We start from the raw sequence: 21,008 nt of genomic DNA, 5'->3' as shown, positions 1-21,008 counted from the left end.
GCAAAAAATCAGCCGAGAGACAGCTGGTATCTCAAAAAACTCGTTAGTCGGGACACTCGTAAGTCAAGGCCCCACTGTATGTGTTTCTGCATTTTGCATTTAATACAATCCTAGAGATGTCCTCACTTTGCCTTTTTCCTGCCTCTTTAATTGACCAACGATGGATTTCATGGAACCTTCCTTAAGTTTATCTCCTTTGATTCTAAAATGTATAAAATGAACTGCAATAAATAAATAAATAAAATAAAACGAAAAAATAAAATAAAATGAACTGCAAAACTGCCATAGCAGCTAGAAGGAGAAGCCCCGCGGGTGCGCTGGCCACTGTAGACAGGTTAGTAATGGAAGATAAGGAGGATAAATTCCAGCAGCAAAACACGTGACTCCATTAAGTTCAGGCTCTGCCTCGGGAGAGGCTTCACTGCGCAGCCGCAGGAGCTGGGCGGGGCCTGCGCAGCCGCAGGAGCAGCTGGGCGGGTCTGCGCAACTGCGGAGTAGCTGGCAGCGCGGGGTGGGGGCACCTCCGACCCGTGCTGTTTCGCGCTGGGCCCGAGGCAGCAGGAGCCGCCGAGTTGGCCTGGTCCCTGCGCCCCGCACCGCAGCGGGTGAGACCGGCTCCGCTGCGCCGGCCTCGGGCCACCAGCCGTCCTCCCCAGGGCCGCCGCCACCATGCTGCTGCCCGTGTTCACCCTGAAACTGCGCCACAAAATCAGCCCCCGCATGGTGGCCATAGGGCGCTACGACGGGACGCACCCGTGCCTGGCGGCTGCCACCCAAGCGGGCAAGGTAACCGCTCCCACCTGCACCGAGCCTGGGCCCCTGGAGTCCCACGATCTCCGCGGGACGCTACCCTCGACCCCGCCCCTCATCCCCCGACTCCGCCCCCAGCCTTGGGTTGCCTGGCAACCGGTCGGTAGTCCCGTAGTTCTCCATCCTGCGCAGAATAATGAACAATGGGGTCTCGCATGAATGGCTTTTCTGAGCAGTGAACTGTGCAAGGGGAAGGGACTGGTCAGGGTTAGCAGTGGTAACAGACCTGATTCTCTGCCTTTCCTTCTGAACTCCTTCCACTATCTCAGACTGCCCCGAGCCACACAACCTGGTGAAAAAATATAGACAACGACCCCACCCCCCAATGAAATGATTCAGATTGCACTTTTGATTTTGATATGTATCCATGTACATTCACATCTTTTCCCATAAGTTATTCACTGAATACCTATGTACTTAGTGAATAACTTATGGGGAAAGATGTGCCAGGTGCTGTGCAAGGTGTGGGAGTCACAGAGATGAACAAGACATGGTCATTCAACGGCCACCAATTTTTAAAAAAGTGGTAGGTGTTGAGGATTGACATTCATCATCTCGGCATTCTTGCAACAATGCCAAGGGCAGCACCAGAGCGCTGGCTCTGGTACCTACTAATTTCATGACCCGGGGCAAGTTACTTAATATTACCTACAACATCTGGTTGTTATGAGGATTAAATAAGTTAATATATATGAAGCATTTGCCATATAAGAAATGGTCACTAATTGTTAACTGTTATTTTTTATCCCTCCCACGTCACTGACTAGTGGTTCAGAAAGGTTTGAAGTGATACTTGAGGTCACTCAACTAGAAAGTCATGGAAATGAGATTAGAGTCCTTGTTCTCTGACCCAGCGCAGATTTCATAATGATTAAAACATATATATAATAACCCTTTCCCTTATGTTGTGTATTCTTAGGATATGCCTTGGGATACATAATTAAAAAATAATTTTCATTAAGTTGTTTAATGGAGTAAAGCACTTAGCACAGGCTCTGGCAAAGAATAATGCTCATTGCTATTGTTAAGCACTGACAAATGCCAGACAGAAATTCATATTGTTTCTGCTGGGAAGGGCCCATTGATAGTAGCTCAGCCCCTAATTTATTGAGGTCTTATGTGCTGGGTACTGTTGTTAGCTCTGCAGGTGCAAGGGTGAATGTGATGAGTCTCTCCCCCTTAGAGCTTATATTTGAGAGGGGAAGCCGGACAATTAAGGGGGCAAAATGTATTTTTATATCTGAGATTTGTATGACTCAGTTAAAGTCTGTAAAACATTTACTAACTACCAGACTGTTTTAAGGGTTAGGAAGTGAATTCATTCGGTGCTTGGTTGAAAGATACTAAAGGAAGTGTTTATTATTTTATTTGCTGGGATGGTTTTGGTGTGTCAGAGTGCTCTGACAGCCTGCTGGAGCCTAGCATGTAAGCTGCCCTAGTAAGCAACTAGATCAGCGGTTCTCAACCTGTGGCAGTCGAACGACCCTTTCACAGGGGTCGCCTAAGACCATCCTGCATATCAGATATTTACATGACGATTCATAACAGTAGCAACATGACAGTAGGAACGAAAATAATCTTATGGTTGCGTCACAACATGAGGAGCTGTATTTAAAGGGCCAGAAGGTTGAGAACCACTGAACTAGATCTTGTACATGACCTTGTTCTTTACAATGCCAGGAACCATGGATCCCCAGAGTTCATAGAGATTGAAAGCCAGCCATGCACAGAACTGTGTTGTAGGTGTTTTAAGTAAGTTTATGGGTGATTAAAGTGACTTTTTGTTAATGTTGATATCTGTTAATAACCTAGTCTTTTAGAAAATGTATGTTAATTTTACGTATTTTTAAGGAAATGTAATGAACTGGTTTTGTTGCAGGTTTTTATTCACAACCCTCATACACGGAGCCAGCATTTCAGCGCGCCCAGAGTCTACCAGAGCCCCCTGGAGTCTGATGTTTCTCTTCTCAACATCAACCAGGCTGTCAGCTGCCTGACTGCAGGAGTATTGAACCCTGCACTTGGCTGTGATGCTCTTTTAGTGGGGACACAGACGAATCTTTTGGCTTATGATGTCTACAATAATTCAGATTTTTTCTACAGAGAGGCAAGTATACCCCTTGATCGCCACAAAATCCCCTTGACCCATTCATGTTCATTCTGTTATGCTTGAACAAGATCAGACATGGATTTTGGTTTGTTACGTGGCTGTTGTGCTGTAGTCCAACAACACGATGATTTTGCCATTTGCATCTGCTTCATCCACTTGACATTTATTTGGTCATGATTGCTAACCGCTTTCCTTTTGCATTTCCCTCATGAACAGTGATGCAGAACGCCCTTTCCTGTGCCTGTTTATATGTCTTTTGTGAAGTGTTTAAGTCTTTGCCTATTTATTTATTAGTAGTTTGTGTGTATTATTGATTTGTAGAAGTTCTTTGGAGATAGTGGGTACAAGTTCTTTGTCAGATTTATATATAACAGATAGTTTCTCCCAGTATGTGGCTTATTCCAACAGGTAGGTATCTTTGATGAGTAAACGTTTTCAATTTTGATAAAGCCCAGCTATTCAATTTTTTTTCTTTAACTGTGTGAGTGCTTTTCCTGACCTTCTAAGCATCTTTGGTCACATAGATACGCTTCCTGTGTTATTGCACAAGACTAGAATTGAGTTTAGGACTGTATTAGGCTTCTCCAGATAAACAGAATTAACAGGATGTGTATATAGAGAGAGGGGTGGGGGTGGGGTATATGTTAAAGAATTGGTTCACGTGGTTGTGGAGGCTGTCAAGTCCAAAATTTGCAGGGTCGGCTAGCAGGCTGGAGACCCAGGGAAGAGCTGATGTTGAAACACAAGTCTGAAGGCAGTGTTCTGAATTCTTCCTTTTTCAGGAACCAGTCTTTTTCTCTTAAGATCTTCAACTAATTGGATGAGGCCCTCCCACATTATAGAGTATAATCTGCTTTACTCAGAGGCTACTGATTTAAATGTTAATCTCGTCTAAACATACCTCCACAGAAGCATCTAGAATAATGTTTGGTCAAGTATCCTACAGAGCCTTGGACTTCGTAGCACCTTATTGTAGCAGATTAGTGTGTGACGCCAAGGGCCTGAGTGTACCCTGCATCTGCGCTCAGCCTTGCATCAGCAGTGACATACACCTGCCTCTCAGGAGACCATGTGGCTTCTCACATTGATGACGGAGGAATTTGAGTATCCAAATACAGATAAGGATACATGTTACCTCCCGTGTGCCTGCGCATCCTTGTTATCTGAGATTTTATTCTTTTTTCTTCTTAGGTGGCAGATGGGGCCAATGCAATTGTGTTGGGGTCACTGGGGGACATTTCCTCTCCTCTTGCGATTATTGGTGGAAATTGTGCTCTGCAGGGTTTCGATCATGAAGGAAAGGACCTTTTTTGGACGGTATGCAGAACAAAACGCGCTCTTTAGGACTCATTTTTACTCTAAATGTTCTTTATTTAGCTTTGTTTGTCTTTTACCACCCGTATTTATAATTCTGTGCATTAAAAAATATGCAAAATTTGAATAACAGCTGTTGGTGGTTTGTAGTCTTCTCTTCCCTGTGGCTGTTACAGTCAGATGGAGTGGAAAGAGGGCATGCTCGTGACCCTGGGTTTTGTTTTCAGGTCACTGGAGATAACGTTCATTCCTTGGCCTTGTGTGACTTCGATGGTGATGGGAAAAAAGAGGTATGTGGGGGAGGAGATACTTCTCTCTGTGTTCAGCTGAGTACATTTCCCGTGCAGCGACCTCGGTGTTGGGGGAGGTGTCAGCTTCTCATGGTTGCTCTTGGGCTCTGATGCCTCAGTAATGAGCTCCCTGGCCTCATTTGTCTTTCTCCTGTCTTTTGAACAATACGTCACTTTGTTTGTCTAGTGCAAAGATCAAGGCCATGATGTTTGAAAGACACAGGACAGGGAGGGAGGGTGGAACAGTTGATGGGACTGCAGTCATGGTCACAATCTTCTAACTTGCTTCTGATGCTTTCGAATCATATCAGTAAACAGTTGTTTGGCCAACTTTTTCAGGAATTTAGAAGTTTTAGAGATTGGCTCTTAGTTTTTGAAATGGATTCTCATGGTTCCTCTAGGAATTAGCTTCTTGAGCAGCCAGCGAACTGCTGTGTTGGGCAGCGACTTGCCCCTCTCTTGCCCATGGATGCCAGGCTCTGGCATTTGAAATGGGGCTTCCATCTGAGACAGGCAGGCGCTGAGCCAGGGAGCACTTTTAGGTGCGACTGGGAGAACACGCCCTGATGGGATGTGCAGCCCCCACGGCTGGAGGAAATCTCTAGAGCCACTACTTCTTTTTTAAAAAATCATATTTGTATTGATTTCAGAGAGGGAGCAAGAGATAGAAACATCAGTGATGAGGGAATCATTGATTGGCTGCCTCCTGCATGCCCTGTACTGTATAGATTGAGTCCAGAAACCCGGGCATGTGCCCTGACTGGGAATTAAGCTGTGACCCCTGGTTTACAGGTTGATGCTCAACCACTGAGCCACACTGGCCAGGCAAGCCACTGTTTCTTCACTGACTGAATTTGTTGACGTTCACATTGGAGGGAACTTTCCGGAGCATTGGCTCGCTGGGAAACTAGAAGTCTTGGGTAGCAGTAGCGACATACAACATATTATGCAATTTTTTGTTTTATTTATGGGAATTTTTCTGTGTTCACTTGCTGAACTAAATATGCATGTTTTTATTTTAAGCTTCTTGTTGGATCTGAGGACTTCGATATTCGAGTTTTTAAAGAAGATGAGATTGTGGCAGAAATGACAGAAACAGAGGTGAGAAGTGTGACCTTGGGCAACACAGATGAGCACAGTCCAATGTAACATCAGATGAGCGTGCTGGCCATTTCACAATCTAGACTGTTGTAGGGTAAAAACTGTGGGGGTTAAACAGAGCTGGACATTACAGAGAAAGAAGCATTTAAAAATCTTGTATAAGACATATTTTGAAAAGACTGATTAAATAAAGGAAAATTGAGTGGAAAGGCATTTGCTTTAATGAGTCACATCATCATCATCATCATCATGGCAACTATTTATTATGCACTTAATATATGCCAGTCACTGTTCTAAGTGCTTTACATCAGTTAAGTCATTTAACTCTACAACAGCCCTATTGGGAAGGAAATACTGTTGTTCCCATTTCAATGATATTAAGGTTCTTCGTTAAATTACACACACAGGCCATGGCTACTAAGCGGCTTGGTCAGGACTTGAACCTGTGTGTCTTGTCCTCTTCCTCCTCCTCGTGTCTGTAAAATGGGTTTGAATGAAGTGCATAAGTGAGATTTTTATACTTTTTTCTCTTCATTCAAATTAAGTACTTCTTAGGCACATTTCTCTAGGTAAACTTAAGAATTAGATGTTAGAGAACTTGGCTACTTTCTTTGTGACTATAATTACTTCATGTGATTGAACCTGATATGTTTCTTAAAGAATTTAAACTTCATTTTTCAAAGCAGTCCCTAAGATTGCCCTGGTCCTTTGTTGTTTTGACATGCTTAGGATATAAGCTGCTGGTTTTCCAGCAATGAGCAAGATGGAAGCAGAATAATTAGGATATTCTGAATTAAGGAAATAGAAGTTAAAGGAGCAATGGCTTGTGAACATTATAAACCGACAGAAAGAAAAAAAAAAGAGAGAGAAGGGAGTCTGAGAGGTCAGAATGGCCAGATTCTGCAAAATGTAGTCACGTGGTGTGTGGGAGTCTGGCCTTAAAACTGCACTTGACCACTTATTCTTGCTTCTCAACCACTGAACCACACCGGCCAGGCTCATTAGCTTCTTAAAGGGGTTCGCCACCTCTCAGCCTGATCCCCTCCCCCGCAAAAAACTGACTTGACAATCACTGGCCTGTCAGTGCGGTGCCTGCATTGTCATTTCCCTTTCATGCAAATTTGTAGTAAATCTTTTCCCATCTGGTGGGAATCATTCACGTTTCATTGGATTTCTGTTGTCAATACTTGATGTGAGGAGGGTGCATTCTTTTCTAAATCCTAGAAGAGGCCAGGAAAACATGAAGTAGAACTAGGGTTTTGAGGTGACTATTGACCCTCTCGTCCACACAAGAAGAACGAGTGAACTAAGGAAGGACTAAGTGGCACAGGCAATCTGGGCTGAAATATATGAAAATGTGGACTTTGTAAAATTGTTCATTTCAGGGCCATTTTCTTGTCCTGTCAGTTTGTTTTTGCCCCTAGCTCAAATGTCTTTTCCCAGATCAGCAAAATCATAATTTATTTGGCAGTTCAGCAGTACCAGGGACTGCCAGAGGAATGCCTCGAGCTAAGTAATTCTGAAACCCTAACAGCACTTTGTATTCAGAGTTAAGTGATGTGGGTGGTTTTGTAGAAAAGCTGTAGGTGTAGAGGAAATTACATAACTATTCTCTGCTTTACAATTTATTTCTTAAATATCTTTTATTAGGGTCAGAATGAGAAAGTAGATCTGCAAGATCATAGATGTTATTAAGCTTTAATTTTAACTTTAAAAGGTAATTTTGTTTAGTATGTAAAAATTTATGTTTGAGATGTTAAACTCCAGTCCTAATATATGCATTCTGTGTATTTTCACATACATACACAGAGGCATGTGCTTGGGTTGTCACTTTTCTAAGGATTATGTGTGTTTTTTTCCTTTCTAAAAAATGTCTTTCATCTCTAGCAAACGAATTATGTCACACAAAAAAAGTATACACATAAAAGACATTTAGTGGTGGATTTTGTAAGTTTTTTTAAAATTTAGACTCTGGGCCCTGGCCCAATAGCTCAGTTGGTTAGAGTGTCATCCTGATACACCAAGATTGTGGGTTTGATCCCCGTCAGGGAACAAACAAGAATCAACCAATCAATGCATAAATAAGTGAAACAACAGATGTTTCTCTCTCTCTCTCTCTCTCTCTCTCAAAAATAAATTTAGACAGTGGGATATTATAAGTGAAGGTATAATATTGGAATAGTCATGAAAACATTTTGAGTTAGTGTGAATTGTACATACTCTAGATTTTGTGTACTTAGCTTATTTCCTCCTTTGTCCCTCAATCTTACAGAATTTCTTTTTGTAATTTGCTGAAACTTTCCACATAAGCTTGATCTAAAACAGCAAACTTTGGGAGTTTATTCAGTTCTGATTATCCAGCCTGTGAAATAGATGCATTTGAAAAGAGGAATACCTTACCCACTAATGGACTGGAAGTGCATTTAAATCTAATTTTAACACACTTGTAGCAAGGCAGGCAGTTCTACAAAGCCATGCTTCACCTGAAATTGAGTTTTAATGAAACGCTGAGGTATTTTCATGTGCTATTTCTTGCAGATAATCACCTCTCTCTGCCCACTGTATGGCAGTCGGTTTGGTTATGCCCTTGCCAACGGCACAGTTGGAGTTTACGACAAAACAGCCCGATACTGGAGAATTAAAGTTAGTATGATTCAGCCTCTGCTATGCAGAGATTTTCTACGCACTGAGAGACTTCTGTACTAATTATTGAAATTCCTTTTCAGTCCAAAAATTATGCCATGAGCATTCATGCTTTTGACCTTAATTCTGATGGAGTGTGCGAACTGATAACTGGTTGGTCCAATGGGAAGGTAAGTTAAATAGCAGAGTTCAGGTGTAATTCAAACTAATAACTGTCTGAGACATACTGGCTGTAGGATTCAGAACAGTAACGTGAGGGTACAAACTCGCATTCCTTGGCTGTGCTTTCAAATTTAACTTCATAATCTTTCCACATTTTTTCTTCCTGCTGTAGTTGTCAACACTATAGCGAGTGTCCTTTTGGCCTTATGGCTCTAGTTGGTGATAATCTCCAGCGGATTCTTTCTAAATCTCTTCCTGGAAGGACTGAGAATCCATGCAGTCAGGGTGACTAGTCATAGTCAGCAAAACAAGGAATTTTAATAAGCTAATAAAGAACCATTTGTATTGCTCTTTTCTAATTAATGCAAATAATGTTTCCCCAGCTATAACTTCAAAATAAAATCTTTTTGCTTTCTTTTTTCACTTCAGATCAGAATTTTGTACAGTGTTTTGGCAGGTCAGGGTTGTTTTGTGAGGCTGTCTGCGTGCTGCCAGATCTCCATGGCACCGTTTGCCCTCACTCTCCTCTGCCAGTGATGATTGCCTGGGGATCAGCTAATTCTTGGCTTTTCTCCTTCGATTTTTCTTTACTTTTGGCCAGGACCTTGTAAACTTCCTTTGCTATTATGCTGGTCTGGGTGTTAACAATTATAAGGAAAGACTGTGTAGTTGCATATTAAGAAATTTGAAAATCCTAAGATGAAAGGCTTCAGCACCCATAATTTTCAGGCTTCCCTGATGTTACTAATAGCATGGATACGTGAATGTGATGTTCTCCAGACCAAGGGTAGGAGCTGGTAGTAGGCCAGGACCTAAATTACTTTATTTTCTCATTGCAGTTTTGACTAGAGGATGTTTATGAAAAGATAAAAGTAGTGAGTGGCCTGGGCCATTGAGATTTTCTATAGATAGTCTTTTGTTGATAACATGTGTTTTGCTTAGAACACAATCATCCCTTAGAACACAAATCTTCATTGTTGATTTTGAGATGCATTTGTTTCTGGTGAGTTGGGTATGTATTTGCCTCTCCTAGGAAGAGGAGACTCAAAGATGATAGGAGACTCACTAGGTATCCCAGTAGTTTTTAAGGGGAAGAGGGACTCTTAAACAGGGTATTATAAAAGGTTATATCTGTGGTAGAAGGTTGGCTAGTTTGGCATTTTCAAACTTTAGATATAGCTGTATTTCAACATTTATATGTAATAAAGAAATTTTTTTTATATAGAGCTAACCTTTCTTGTATACCTCTATATGCCAGGCCCTGTTCTAAGTGCTTTACATGTGTTAGCTCCTTCAGGCCTCATTCCAACCTAAGGGGTGTATGTGCAGTTACTGTCGTCATGTTCTTGTCATGGACCCGCCGATGAGGAGACAGGCCCAGCCAGGGTGGCTAGGAAGCTTGCCCACAATCCCAAGGATAGCAAGGGCACAGCCGGGGCTGGAAGCCAGGCAGCTGGTCTCGGGCCCAGAGGTCATAGGTGCCTCCTCAGAACCCACAGAGCCCCATGGAGTACTCTGGGAAGCTGCTCAGCTAAATGACCTTGACATTTTCGTCTTTTTAAAAAACAGTAACATAAACGATTTTTCAAGTTCTCATTTTACTTTCAGGTTGATGCTCGAAGTGACCGAACTGGGGAGGTCATCTTTAAAGACAACTTTTCTTCTGCTATCGCTGGTGTGGTAGAGGGAGATTACCGGATGGATGGCCACGTCCAGTTAATCTGCTGTTCAGTGGATGGGGAAAGTAAATTGGGATGGGAAAATCCTTGAGAAGTCAGATTTTCAGTTTGATTGGGTCAGAATACCAGACATTCCACTGTAAAATGTTTGCTTTGCTATCCTCTGGTCCTAACAAGTTCACCTACGTTGGGGCATGAGAACTTAGGTGCGTGGTTATCGGACCAGGTAACTGATGACTTGCAAGCAGACCTGGCTGTACGTGGGCTGTTCCTTAGTGTGGTGAGCATTTGTTCCTTCTCTTCAGTCCGGGGCTACCTGCCAGGCTCGGCTGAGATGAGAGGGAACCTCATGGACACCAGCGTAGAGCAGGAGCTTATCCGAGAGCTGAGTCAGAAAAAACAGAATCTGTTGCTGGAACTCCATAACTACGAGGAAAATGCCAAGGTGGGGCCTAATGTGGAGGGGACATGGAATCTGAAAAGTTGGGGGTCGGCATGTGAAAGCAGAACGAGAATGTCAGTGTCTGCCACGTGCGGGCTCCCTCCTTCCCACTGGCAGGAGCACAGCTGCTTCAGCCTTGTTTGCCTGGGTCAGAAAGGAGGCGCATGTGTCCTTTCATCTAGAAACGCCACTTGCAGGCAGCTGAGCAATAGCGATCTTTTCAGTGATCCAAGACATTTGCGGCAGCGCCATTGGTAGCAGCGAGCGGTGGGAAGCAGCTTAGATGGTGACCAGGAGCAGGGAGTATACGCTGGGGAATATGAAGCTGCTCAAAAGAATGAAGTATATGTACTTGGGCTGATATGGAAGGATATGTGGTATTAAGTGGGAAAAAAAAAAGAAGGAACAATATGTATGGGGTATCTTTTTACAAAACAACATAAAAAGTGACAACCTGGGACCCTTCAGTCCGCAGGCTGACGCTCTTTGCATTGAGCCAAACTGGCGAGGGCACACATAACTATTTTTGAATTTGCTATGCTAAATGAATTGTTACTTTAAGAGACCAATGTAAAAAATGTGAAAGGCATGATGGGGTACAGTGGACCTGAAACACAGCAAGGGACGAAGGTATTTTTGCTTGGGAAAAGGCTGGGTAGAGCAAGGGGGCGCTAATGAGGAGAGTCTTCTGAATTCTGAAAAGCCAGATGAATATAAGATAGCCACAGCATTAACAGCGACGCTGGTTCACTGTGGTGACCGAGTTGGAAGCGTGGGATGTTTTGCAGGCCGAGTGGAGCAGCCCCCTGAGTGAGGCCGATGGGCAGTGGGGCACAATCCCAGCCAGCACCAAGCTCCACACCGCCCTCTCCGTCAACCTGGGGAGCGAGACGCGGGCTGCGCACACAGAATTGTGCATTTCCACTTCGAACGGTAAGAGAGGATTTAGAGCTGGCATTTTTAGGCACCTGTGCCATCTCCGAGTGGTTCTTCAACTGCCTTCCGTTTCCCCTCTTCCCTGCAGACACCATCATCCGAGCGGTAATGATTTTCGCAGAGGGCATTTTTCTAGGCGAGAGCCACGTGGTGCACCCCAGCATCCACAGCCTTTCCAGCTCCGTCTGCATCCCTATCACACCTCCCAAAGATGTCCCTGTGGATCTGCACTTGAAGGCCTTCGTGGGCTACAGGAGCAGGTGACCCTCTGCAAGTCCGTTGATTTGCAGACGACACTGAGAGGGCGAGACGTGCAGGTTTTTCCGTGGCACCAGGGGTCCTGCGGGGCCACAGGAGCCTTTAATGGTTCCCAGGACCTTATTTCCCTAATTCGAAATCTTCCCAAAAAGGGGGGGGATTTAAGTTTCAGATGGTTATTTTCTGGTTTTAGTCTGATGATTTTATAATCACAAGATCTGGTTAACTGATGATTTGTCAACTTCTAGTTTTGACCACTAAGATTGTAAGGGTTGGGATGCAGCTTTATATTAGAGTTTTATATACCTCAGCTTGTGGAGGAAATCCACTGGATTTGTGGGAGACAAAAAGCCTTTTCACACTTTTTTTAGGTTCTTTTAAGCCCTTGGTTTATTTGTATATGTAGACTTACGTTATCTCCAAATCTCAAACCCCATTAACATATTACTTAGCTTCAAGTTTTGGGTGATTTTTTTTGCCATCTGTGAAACCCTTAATATCAACACGAAGACTTACGTGATGTATTTTCTGGGCCTTGCGCTTTGAAACCGTTCCCTTGTCCCATTGGTCGGCCACAGCACCCAGTTTCACGTGTTTGAACTGACCAGACAGCTCCCAAGATTCTCCATGTATGCGCTGACCAGCCTGGACTCCGCCAGCCAGCCGCTCGGTTACGTCAACTTTACCATTGCTGAACGGGCCCAGAGAGTGAGCATCTGGCTGTTTTCTGTCAATACGTGTGCATTTTAGAATCCTTTGGATGTTATTTATTAGAAGAGAGGAATCACATGAATGAGTTATTTGATAGCAGTGAATATGACATGAGTTATATGGCTTGGAGTTGGTTGATAACCTAACAAAAATGTTAAAGTACCCCCTCCCCCCATTCTGAAAAAATACAGACCGTATTTACCTGAACAATCCTCAGTGACAGGTGAATGCTCACCAGTTTTTAATTTCTCTCTATGGTTATGGTCCCAGTGTGGTTGTCCTGACCTAGTATTTAAAGAGGACCCTGCATCCAAATGGAAGGAGAGTGGGACTTGGGGCTGGGAATATTTTGGGGCTCAAATGCTACCTTACCTGATTAATTTCTTAGTGATTTTTGGGAAATGCCCTGCACCAGTCTGAGCCTGTTTCTTATCTGTGAGGATATCTTACCTCCCAGGGGTCCCTGAAGATTACATAATTGGTGTGAAAGCTCCTTGTAAATTTGAGAGACCTGATACCAATGGACTTTAATCATGGCTGGACCTCAGATTCTTAGTGAGACTTTTTAATCACGTAGATTCTCAGGCCCGTGCCCAGCCCATGGAACCAGACACCCCCATAGGTGGGCCCTTCCAAAAGCCTCATGGTGGTTCTTATGTGGAACTTGCATTATAAACCACTGTAAATATTAACTTATTAATATTAATATTAACTTATTAATATTAAATTTTATTGTGTGGATGTGTCACAGTGTCTATGCTCTGTGTGCATGCATATTTCATTATTTTTTTTTTTTTTTAAGAATGGACTGGAGTAATTTTAAGCAGGTTACATTGTCCAGAACATAGCCACAGAAGAGCTATCGTGTAAACAGAATTAGCACCATACCTGAATTGTTTCCGCATTGCATATAAGTTTGTCTAATTTGAAGATACTATTAAATCATGCATGCTGTGGGGCCAGACATAATTATGAACATGCAGGTGGGGAAAGGGAGTGTAGTTAGTGTTTTCCTGGTGGGGGTGGTATGTTCATTTACCAAACAATGAAACGAGAAAGGAGGATAACTCTTAACAATGACTGTACTTGAAAATGACTATATACTTGAAGTTCACTTCATCCTATTCATTTTTAAGGTTTTTGTATGGCTCAACCAGAACTTTCTGCTCCCAGGAAACACCGACATTCAGAATGCTCCATTTCAAGTGTGTTTCACATCCTTACGGAACGGTAGCCAGCTGTATATAAAAGTAATGCTGAGTGGAGAGGTAAAGTTTAATGTTTTGGACATAACTTAAGTCTGTTAGGTTTTCTGCCTCCCTCCCTCCTTCCCTTTAGCACTTCCTTGTTTAACTTGGGGAGGGTTAGAATACAGAGGTGAACAGAAACATTTTCACTGTTTGAATGATTTTGTTGTTTAGTTTATGAGGCTAAAGGAATGATCTTTTAATCTGCTGCTAAAATAATGAATGTGGTTTGTAATTTCCTTGAGGGTTAACCCCTATCTTATTCATCACCACATATAAATTTATACTCAATAAATGTGTCGAGAATGGGGAAATTCAGGTTTCAGCTTAGTTTGTCTTTAATATCTGAGGATGCTGAACTTGTCTCTTTTTCTCTGGATAGATCACTGTGAAGACTGATGACATTGATCTGGCTGGTGACATCATCCAGTCAATTGCATCATTTTTTGCTATTGAAGACCTTCAGGTGGAAGCAGATTTCCCTGTCTACTTTGAGGAGTTACGAAAAGTGCTAGTTAAGGTGAGGGCTACCAATGGATGCATTTATGAGAACGTGGCAGTTTAATGTCTGAAATGTTTCTCGTAGGGGAGTAATGGCACTACGACTGTATGTGTGTTATATGATAATTACATTTTAAAGCATTCTGCAAATTCTCAAAATCAAAATTGAACTAGTATTGGAGAGTTCACTAGTTAAAGGATTTCTTTTATAACAGTGAGTGGTTAGCTCTTGACCACCCTGCTTTCTTTCTTTGATTTGGGGGGAATACTTTTTAAAATATGTATCAGCAGTTTCCTTTGCTAACCCTTCATCTTACTTTTATCTACTTTGCTCTTTGGTTTAGGGATTTCCAACAACACAAATTCAAAAGAAAAAGGAAAACTAACAATTTTGATTGGTCCCAAATTATAACAAAGTTCCTCCCCCAATCTCTAGAATGTTAATATGAGCGTTGCTAGGGCTCCCATGCTTAGGCACTAACAGGATCCAACTGGAATGTCATTGTGAGTGTTGGAGGCAGCACAGACTAATCACTTCACTGAGGAGGAGCTGACACAACGGGGTTAAGATGGGCCAAGTCAGCAGGGGCAAGGAGAGGGCCTTGCTATGGTAGACAGTGTCTTCTCAGGCTGTCTGGTTTTCAAGCAGTCTGGGAGGTCTTTTTCATTCCTGAGTGTTCATGGTCTCCAGGTGGATGAGTATCACTCAGTGCATCAGAAGCTCAGTGCTGACATGGCTGACAATTCCAACCTGATCCGAAGTTTGCTGGTCCGAGCTGAGGATGCTCGTCTGATGAGGGACATGTGAGTATTCACTGTGACTAGGACAGGTACAAGATGAAACATGGCAGCAATATGGAATAGCAGCTCTCAGATGCTACTAGGAGGAGTGTGTTTGGTACAAAGACTTTGTAAAATAACTTGGTATTATCAGTAGAGTTGAAAATACGCACACCCTATGCCCCAGCAACTCTCCTGGTTTACAACCTAGAGAAACGAATGCCTGTGTAAAGCAGGATATTTTTATAAGAATGCTCATAAAGGCTTGTTCACGAGAACTCCAAAGAGGAGACAATCCAAACTAGCATCAACACTACTGTGGATAAATTATGGTATGTCCCATACCAACGGAACACTGCTCGCAATGAGAATGCATGTATCTCAATAACATGTGCCAACGTGAACAGACCTTATAAGCATAATGGAGATAGGCAGAAGTAAGACTCAAAAGAATATGTGTAAAATGCTTCCATTTATATATAGTTTGGAAACAGATTAAACTAAACTGTATCATTTGGGAAGCGTACATAGATGATAAAAATATAAAGAAATGCAGGGGAGAGATTCTCATATAAGATAGTATTTTCTCCTCAGGAAGAGCACATTAGGAAGCTTCTGGGATGCTGGCAATGCCTTTTTGAATTGGATAATAAACATTTGTTCTGTAAATTTTTTCAAATGTGCATTATATTTTACAATAAAAAGGTGAAAATGAATAGGGGCAGGTTTAGCAGATTTTGTCTAATTATGCTAATTTGAAGCCTGGAAGATAGGCGATCACCTTGCTCACTTTTCCCAGCACAGTGGGCACTTGATCATTCTTGGCTCCTAAATTCAAACAAACTGTGGACTGATAAGAGAGGAAGACCACTTGCCTTCCATTTATTTGTAGGAAATAGAGTACTTTGATAGAAACTTCTCAGTGTTTCCAAAGCAAAATTTAGAATTACCCTGCTTTAATGACAAACAGCTAAGAATTTGGTGTCTTCTATTCTTTGTGTCTGAGAAGTTTGCACGGTTTTTTCATTTAAGCCTGCCATATCGAGGTACAATGATGTTCAATTTCTATTGATTTACACAGGAAAACAATGAAGAATCGCTATATGGAGCTCTATGATCTTAATAAAGACTTGCTAAATGGATATAAGATTCGCTGTAACAATCACACAGAGCTGCTGGGAAACCTCAAAGCAGTAAATCAAGCAATTCAAAGAGCAGGCCGTCTGCGTGGTAAGTCTCTGTATAGCGCTGTCATTAATAATTTGGGGGTGAGAGTCACTGAAGATGGTGGTAGCTTCGAGAATTCATATGGGGGCCTGTATCTATAGAGACTTTTAACACTCAGGTTGGCACCAGTCGCTTGAGTTTCAGTCAGCCTGTTCAGCTTGGTTAGTATCCAGATTTCAGAGGAAAGAAAGCTTGTAGCTCCTTTTCTTAGACCTTGCAGCATCCTTGAAAGAAAAACCTAGTGGCGTATACCCAAGAGGAAAGCCTTAAGTACCCTTATTAAAACAAAGGGAGACGGAAAATTAAGAGTTAAGTGTTCAATTTAAAAGTTAGAAAAAGAATAATAAAGTAACCCAAAGGAAAGGAAGCAGAAATAACCAGAGATTTTTACCTAAAATCTGCTGTTGGGGTAAGTGCTTTTGACTTCCTTTTAGAGATAACCTTCAGTAGGTGGGCATGAGCTTTGATCCTCTTCTAGAAAACTGACTTGATTTCTAGGTTTGAAATGGTCTCTAGATTTGGTTTGTGATAAACTTCCTCATACAGGTTATCTTTTTAAGGGAGTGATAAGATAATTTAGTTGAATTTGCACTACCATTAACTCTCTTCTACCCTAATTTCACACTGTTTTAAAGCTGGCCTCTGATTTATAATTTCACTTTTAATAATCTTTCAGATTGTACTGATTTGCTATTTCTTTTCATATAGTTGGAAAACCAAAGAACCAGGTGATCACTGCTTGTCGGGATGCGATTCGAAGCAACAACATCAACACTCTGTTCAGAATCATGCGGGTGGGGACAGCTTCTTCATAGGAGAGAGAAGAGGTAGTGAAGTTCCGAGAAAGTGTTCTTTCCTAAAAATCTAGGTTGGTTTGCTTTGGATCGCATCCTGGTGAACTGAGGGTGCTGAGAATGAAACACCCTTGGTAAACTGTACAAATGAAAGACAAAGCACTGCATCTGAAAAGTGTATTCACTTTCTGTTTTTAAGATCCAGTAGTTCTGTTGCCAAATAATAGTAGGTTTGTATGGAAGGAGGTGAATACTTTTGAAACATTAGGGCTCCGAAGTCCAATTATTTCTGCATATATGTAAAGCTGATGTATAGATACATCTATTTTCTTGTAATTGAACTTGTAATTTTAAAATAGATTACCTACCTTTACACATTAAAATTTGTGTTGACTGATTTTAAAATCACCACATCAGAATTGCATAAACCATTTCTATTACGTGCAGAGAAAAAAATACGGACATTTGTGTGCCTTCATTTTAATCATTGAAAGGTGGGTGTAAACAGATTTGTATTAAAAGTTTATGTGACCTATTGGTTGGAGTAATGTTAACTGCTAAAATAGACCTCAGAATTCCCAAGGACCCATTTACTTCTCAGTATGTCAGATTTCTCTATAGCTGCTCAGGGACATCTAGGGCAGCCTTTCTCAGCCTGAGTTCTCTAGAGTAGCGGTCGCCAACCTTTTGGACCTCACAGACCACCGGCTGGCAACCGCTGCTCTAGAGACACCTGCCTCAGGAATGATTGGAGTGACCACTTCTACTGCAGGCAGTGAGGACCTTATGGCCTTGGGGCTTCCCTCTCACTTGAAACTCTACGGGACCAGGGCTGTCCTAAGGCCTTGCAGTTATTTCTGTCCAAGCCAGCAGAAGAGGAAAAGCTTTTCAAGGCTGTGGTCTGGAAACGGCCCACTCCTTTCCACTCGTACTCCACAGCCAGTGTGGCCACGCCTGACTGCCAGGCCAGGAAATGTTACCTAGCTGCGTGCTTACCAGGAAGAGAAAGCTGAAGTGGGGCCAATACCTAGCAACTCCTCTTCCTCTTTTTTAAAATATATTTTTATTGATTTCAGAGAGGAAGGGAAAAGAAGAGATGGAAACATCAATGATGAGAGGGAATCATTGATCGGTTGCCTCCTGCACGCTCCCTACTGGGGACCGAGCCTGCAATCCGGGCATGTGCCCTTGACCGGAATCGAACCTGGGACCTTTGAGTCCGCAGGCCGATGCTCTATCCACTGAGCAAAACTGGCCAGGGCAGCAACTCCTTTTCTAAGAGTTAATATTTTGCCTTAAGGTTGATTTCAGGACTGGTTTAGTCCGTTTTCACATCTTAGTAGTATTCATTCCTAAGTAGTTGAGGGAGAGGAGCCTTTCCTCTGTGGCAAATGAACTTTACTAGATTCCTCCAGTTGATCTTTAGGATTATGCCTCCTATTTCTGATAGGTGAGCTTTATGGAGTCCAAATTTTAATGAGATTATGCCTTATAATACCTTTGTTTTGCATTTTAAACTGTAAGTGCAAAAGACAGCCTTAATATACTGTTATTTTTTGTAATCCCTGAAGTAGTAAAGAATCTTCTGCGTCAAAGGTGCAGAAATTGAAATGCAGGGATTAATTACTTGCCAGTCATAGAGCTCTTGGCAAAACTCCAGTCCTACTGTTGAGCCCTTTTCAGTTTCAACCATAGTCTAACGTATACCTACTGAAGTGAAAATCTCTACTTGGCGCTGGTTTTAAATTGTATGGCACTTTTCTTCTGTAGGGACCCTGATAGCACACTCTCATCTCACCATTCTCTTGTTCTTTAGTCAAAATACTTCCTTCTTAGACCTTAAAGTATTCACGGGCAAGGCTTGATGGCACCAACCAGAAGCAAGATATTGTGTTTTTTCACATCACTCCGATCCCCTTGATACTAGTATCTCTGAGCTCAGAGAGGCAGACTATTGCCTACAGGGTCCCACAGCTTGGTTTGGTGAGTCATGTGGAGGTTTGAAACCAGGTAGTCCTGGCCCTTTATGCTATTTTTAACTGTTCCCAAGCAAGTAGGACTAGATGAGATGAAAGTGTTCATAGAACATTCAGTTACCTTCCTTTCTTAGAAGTCACCATATTCAACTTAGGGATGAGAAAAACTCGTTATCAGTTACTTCCCTAGGTTTCTATCCTGATGGAATATGGTGCCTTCTAGAAGCTACACTTTAAGCTCTATTTTGTTGCTGAATTTTGTTGAAGCTTTAAGTGAACACTCAGCCTTTATATAAAAGCTGATCTTGAGGATTTTGCTATCTGGGAGAAAGCTTTTCAGTAATTTTTTGAGCATCCCTTTGAAAAAGTCACCACCACCAGGTACTCAATATTTTAGAATGGTTTGTATTATTTCCCACCATATTTGCCTGTCCACACACATGAAGGCTCAGCTGAAATGCTCTCTTCTCAGACCGTTCCTCTCCCATGTCTATTCCTTAACCCTCATTACATCCTGTTTATATAAATCTTAAGTCCCTCTTAAGTGAGAGCAGTGGCTGCGTCTTAATCAGCTTTATCTCCCCACAGTGCTGAGCGAATGCCTTCAGCACATACAGCATCTGCTACTCTCCCTGAGCCTGTCTGGTCCTCAGCCAGCCGTCAGTAGTTTTAGAAATCAAAGAACTAGGAACTTTATAACTATTATGCAACTCTGGACATGCTTTACAAGAATGATTTTCAACATTATTGAAGTTCTAACTTTTATAATTAGCAGTTACAAGTCTGCTAAAGCAGTCTCCTGTGATCACAGAACTAAATTATCTCCCATTTCACTCTGAAACTAAAGTACAAGATGACACCCATGCAGCCTGGTGTTTTGCATTTTTTCCTCGTTCCCATCTGGCCCCTGCCCACACTATGTGCTCAGGCTCCTCAGTTATCTTTTTATTTGTATGGTACAGAAATCTGCTTTTCCTAAAATGATACCACATGGACAGTGCCTAAGTAATTTTCAAAACTGTCTATGTGGACTGACTTTGTGTCAATCAGAAAAGGAATCAATTTTTGTGGGAATGTTCAGTGCATGAAGACTGGAGCGCCTGCCTCTGGTGTCTGTCAAAGACTCTCCCAACAGGATTTGTACATTCTCACTATTAGTAGTGGTAAGTATATATAATGGCATTGAAGAGACCCTGCAGCCAAAACTTCCCGCTAAAAAATTACTGCTCTGGGAGAGAGAACCCAAGAGTTGGTATTTTTTGGTATTCTGTGGGGAAGAAACTACATGTGGTGAAATTTGGTTAAAATGGTAAATTTTATGTCACATATTTTACCACACAAAAAACCCACATTTAAAAACTCCCCAAGCTCAAGGTCTAGACTGAGGACAATCACTGTGAGTCCTATTGAAGGCCGACCACGTGGTTTTAAGAAGTGTCAAGACAGGTTACCTTGTAGCTCTCCTTTGCTGGATGCCAGCTCTTCCAGCCTTTCCAGTGCCGATGAAGGGTCTCTCTTCTCAGCTTCGCCCAGCCCTGTCATTCATAATAGACGAATGAGAAGTCCCAGAAACCTGTTCTGTTTGGGAAGGTTTTCTTTTGTTCTAGGCTTCGGTGGTTAACATGCTTGACAAATTTAAGAGTCTCTCTATCTCTGTAGACCAATGCCAAAGAATTGTTTTCTGGATTCACTGTTAGCAGCTGAAATAAGCAAATATAATGACTCATCAGAACACAGAGCTTATTCTAAACTCTTCAGTGATTCATCACTGAACACATGAATATCAAGTACTTCCATATCAAGTACTTAAGTCTGGCATAGGGGAGAGTAAAGAGCTTTAACTAGGAAGAGCTATTGCTCTGGCTGTCAAGTCATTTTCCAACAAACCCCATTCCAATACATACCCAGAAAAATTTCACCTAATGCATTCATTTATTACATTGAAAAACTGATGGGAATGTACCATGTGGCTCTTAATTCATGTGGAATTTCTTAGGGTAGAATAAATAAATCTTAGTGATTATCAT

General features: G+C 42.1%; 2 protein-coding genes across 5 annotated transcripts in view; one reads left to right on the top strand and one right to left on the bottom strand.

Annotated features, from left to right (window-relative positions):
* Positions 1–475: 475 nt before the first annotated feature.
* On the top strand, positions 476–17,541 carry BBS2 (Bardet-Biedl syndrome 2). The gene is made up of 17 exons (XM_081108052.1): positions 476–786; positions 2,690–2,917; positions 4,112–4,237; positions 4,462–4,524; positions 5,548–5,625; positions 8,164–8,268; positions 8,352–8,438; positions 10,039–10,174; positions 10,415–10,554; positions 11,340–11,484; positions 11,576–11,747; positions 12,324–12,453; positions 13,593–13,724; positions 14,086–14,223; positions 14,896–15,008; positions 16,066–16,214; positions 16,920–17,541. Exons 1-17 carry the CDS (start codon positions 670–672, stop codon positions 17,024–17,026), a joined length of 2,166 nt encoding a protein of 721 aa, XP_080964178.1. The 5' UTR covers positions 476–669; the 3' UTR covers positions 17,027–17,541.
* Positions 5,826–21,008, bottom strand: part of OGFOD1 (2-oxoglutarate and iron dependent oxygenase domain containing 1) — a 28,003-nt gene continuing 12,820 nt past the window's right edge. For 2 of the 4 annotated variants that reach the window (XM_081108053.1, XM_081108055.1), the window contains exon 13: positions 19,368–20,681. In XM_081108053.1, the coding sequence (XP_080964179.1) occupies positions 20,520–20,681 (162 nt within the window). In that variant the 3' untranslated portion in view covers positions 19,368–20,519. Of the gene's footprint in view, positions 6,102–19,367; positions 20,682–21,008 lie in introns of those variants that run through there. The other 2 variants (XR_013996903.1, XM_081108054.1) reach the window with 2 other exon arrangements.

The sequence above is a fragment of the Myotis nattereri genome (genome assembly GCF_964212035.1).
Source record: "Myotis nattereri genome assembly, chromosome: 15".
NCBI classification, from domain to species: domain Eukaryota; kingdom Metazoa; phylum Chordata; class Mammalia; order Chiroptera; family Vespertilionidae; genus Myotis; species Myotis nattereri.
Note: the sequence above shows the minus strand (reverse complement) of the source record. Positions and strands in the feature narration are given on the sequence as shown.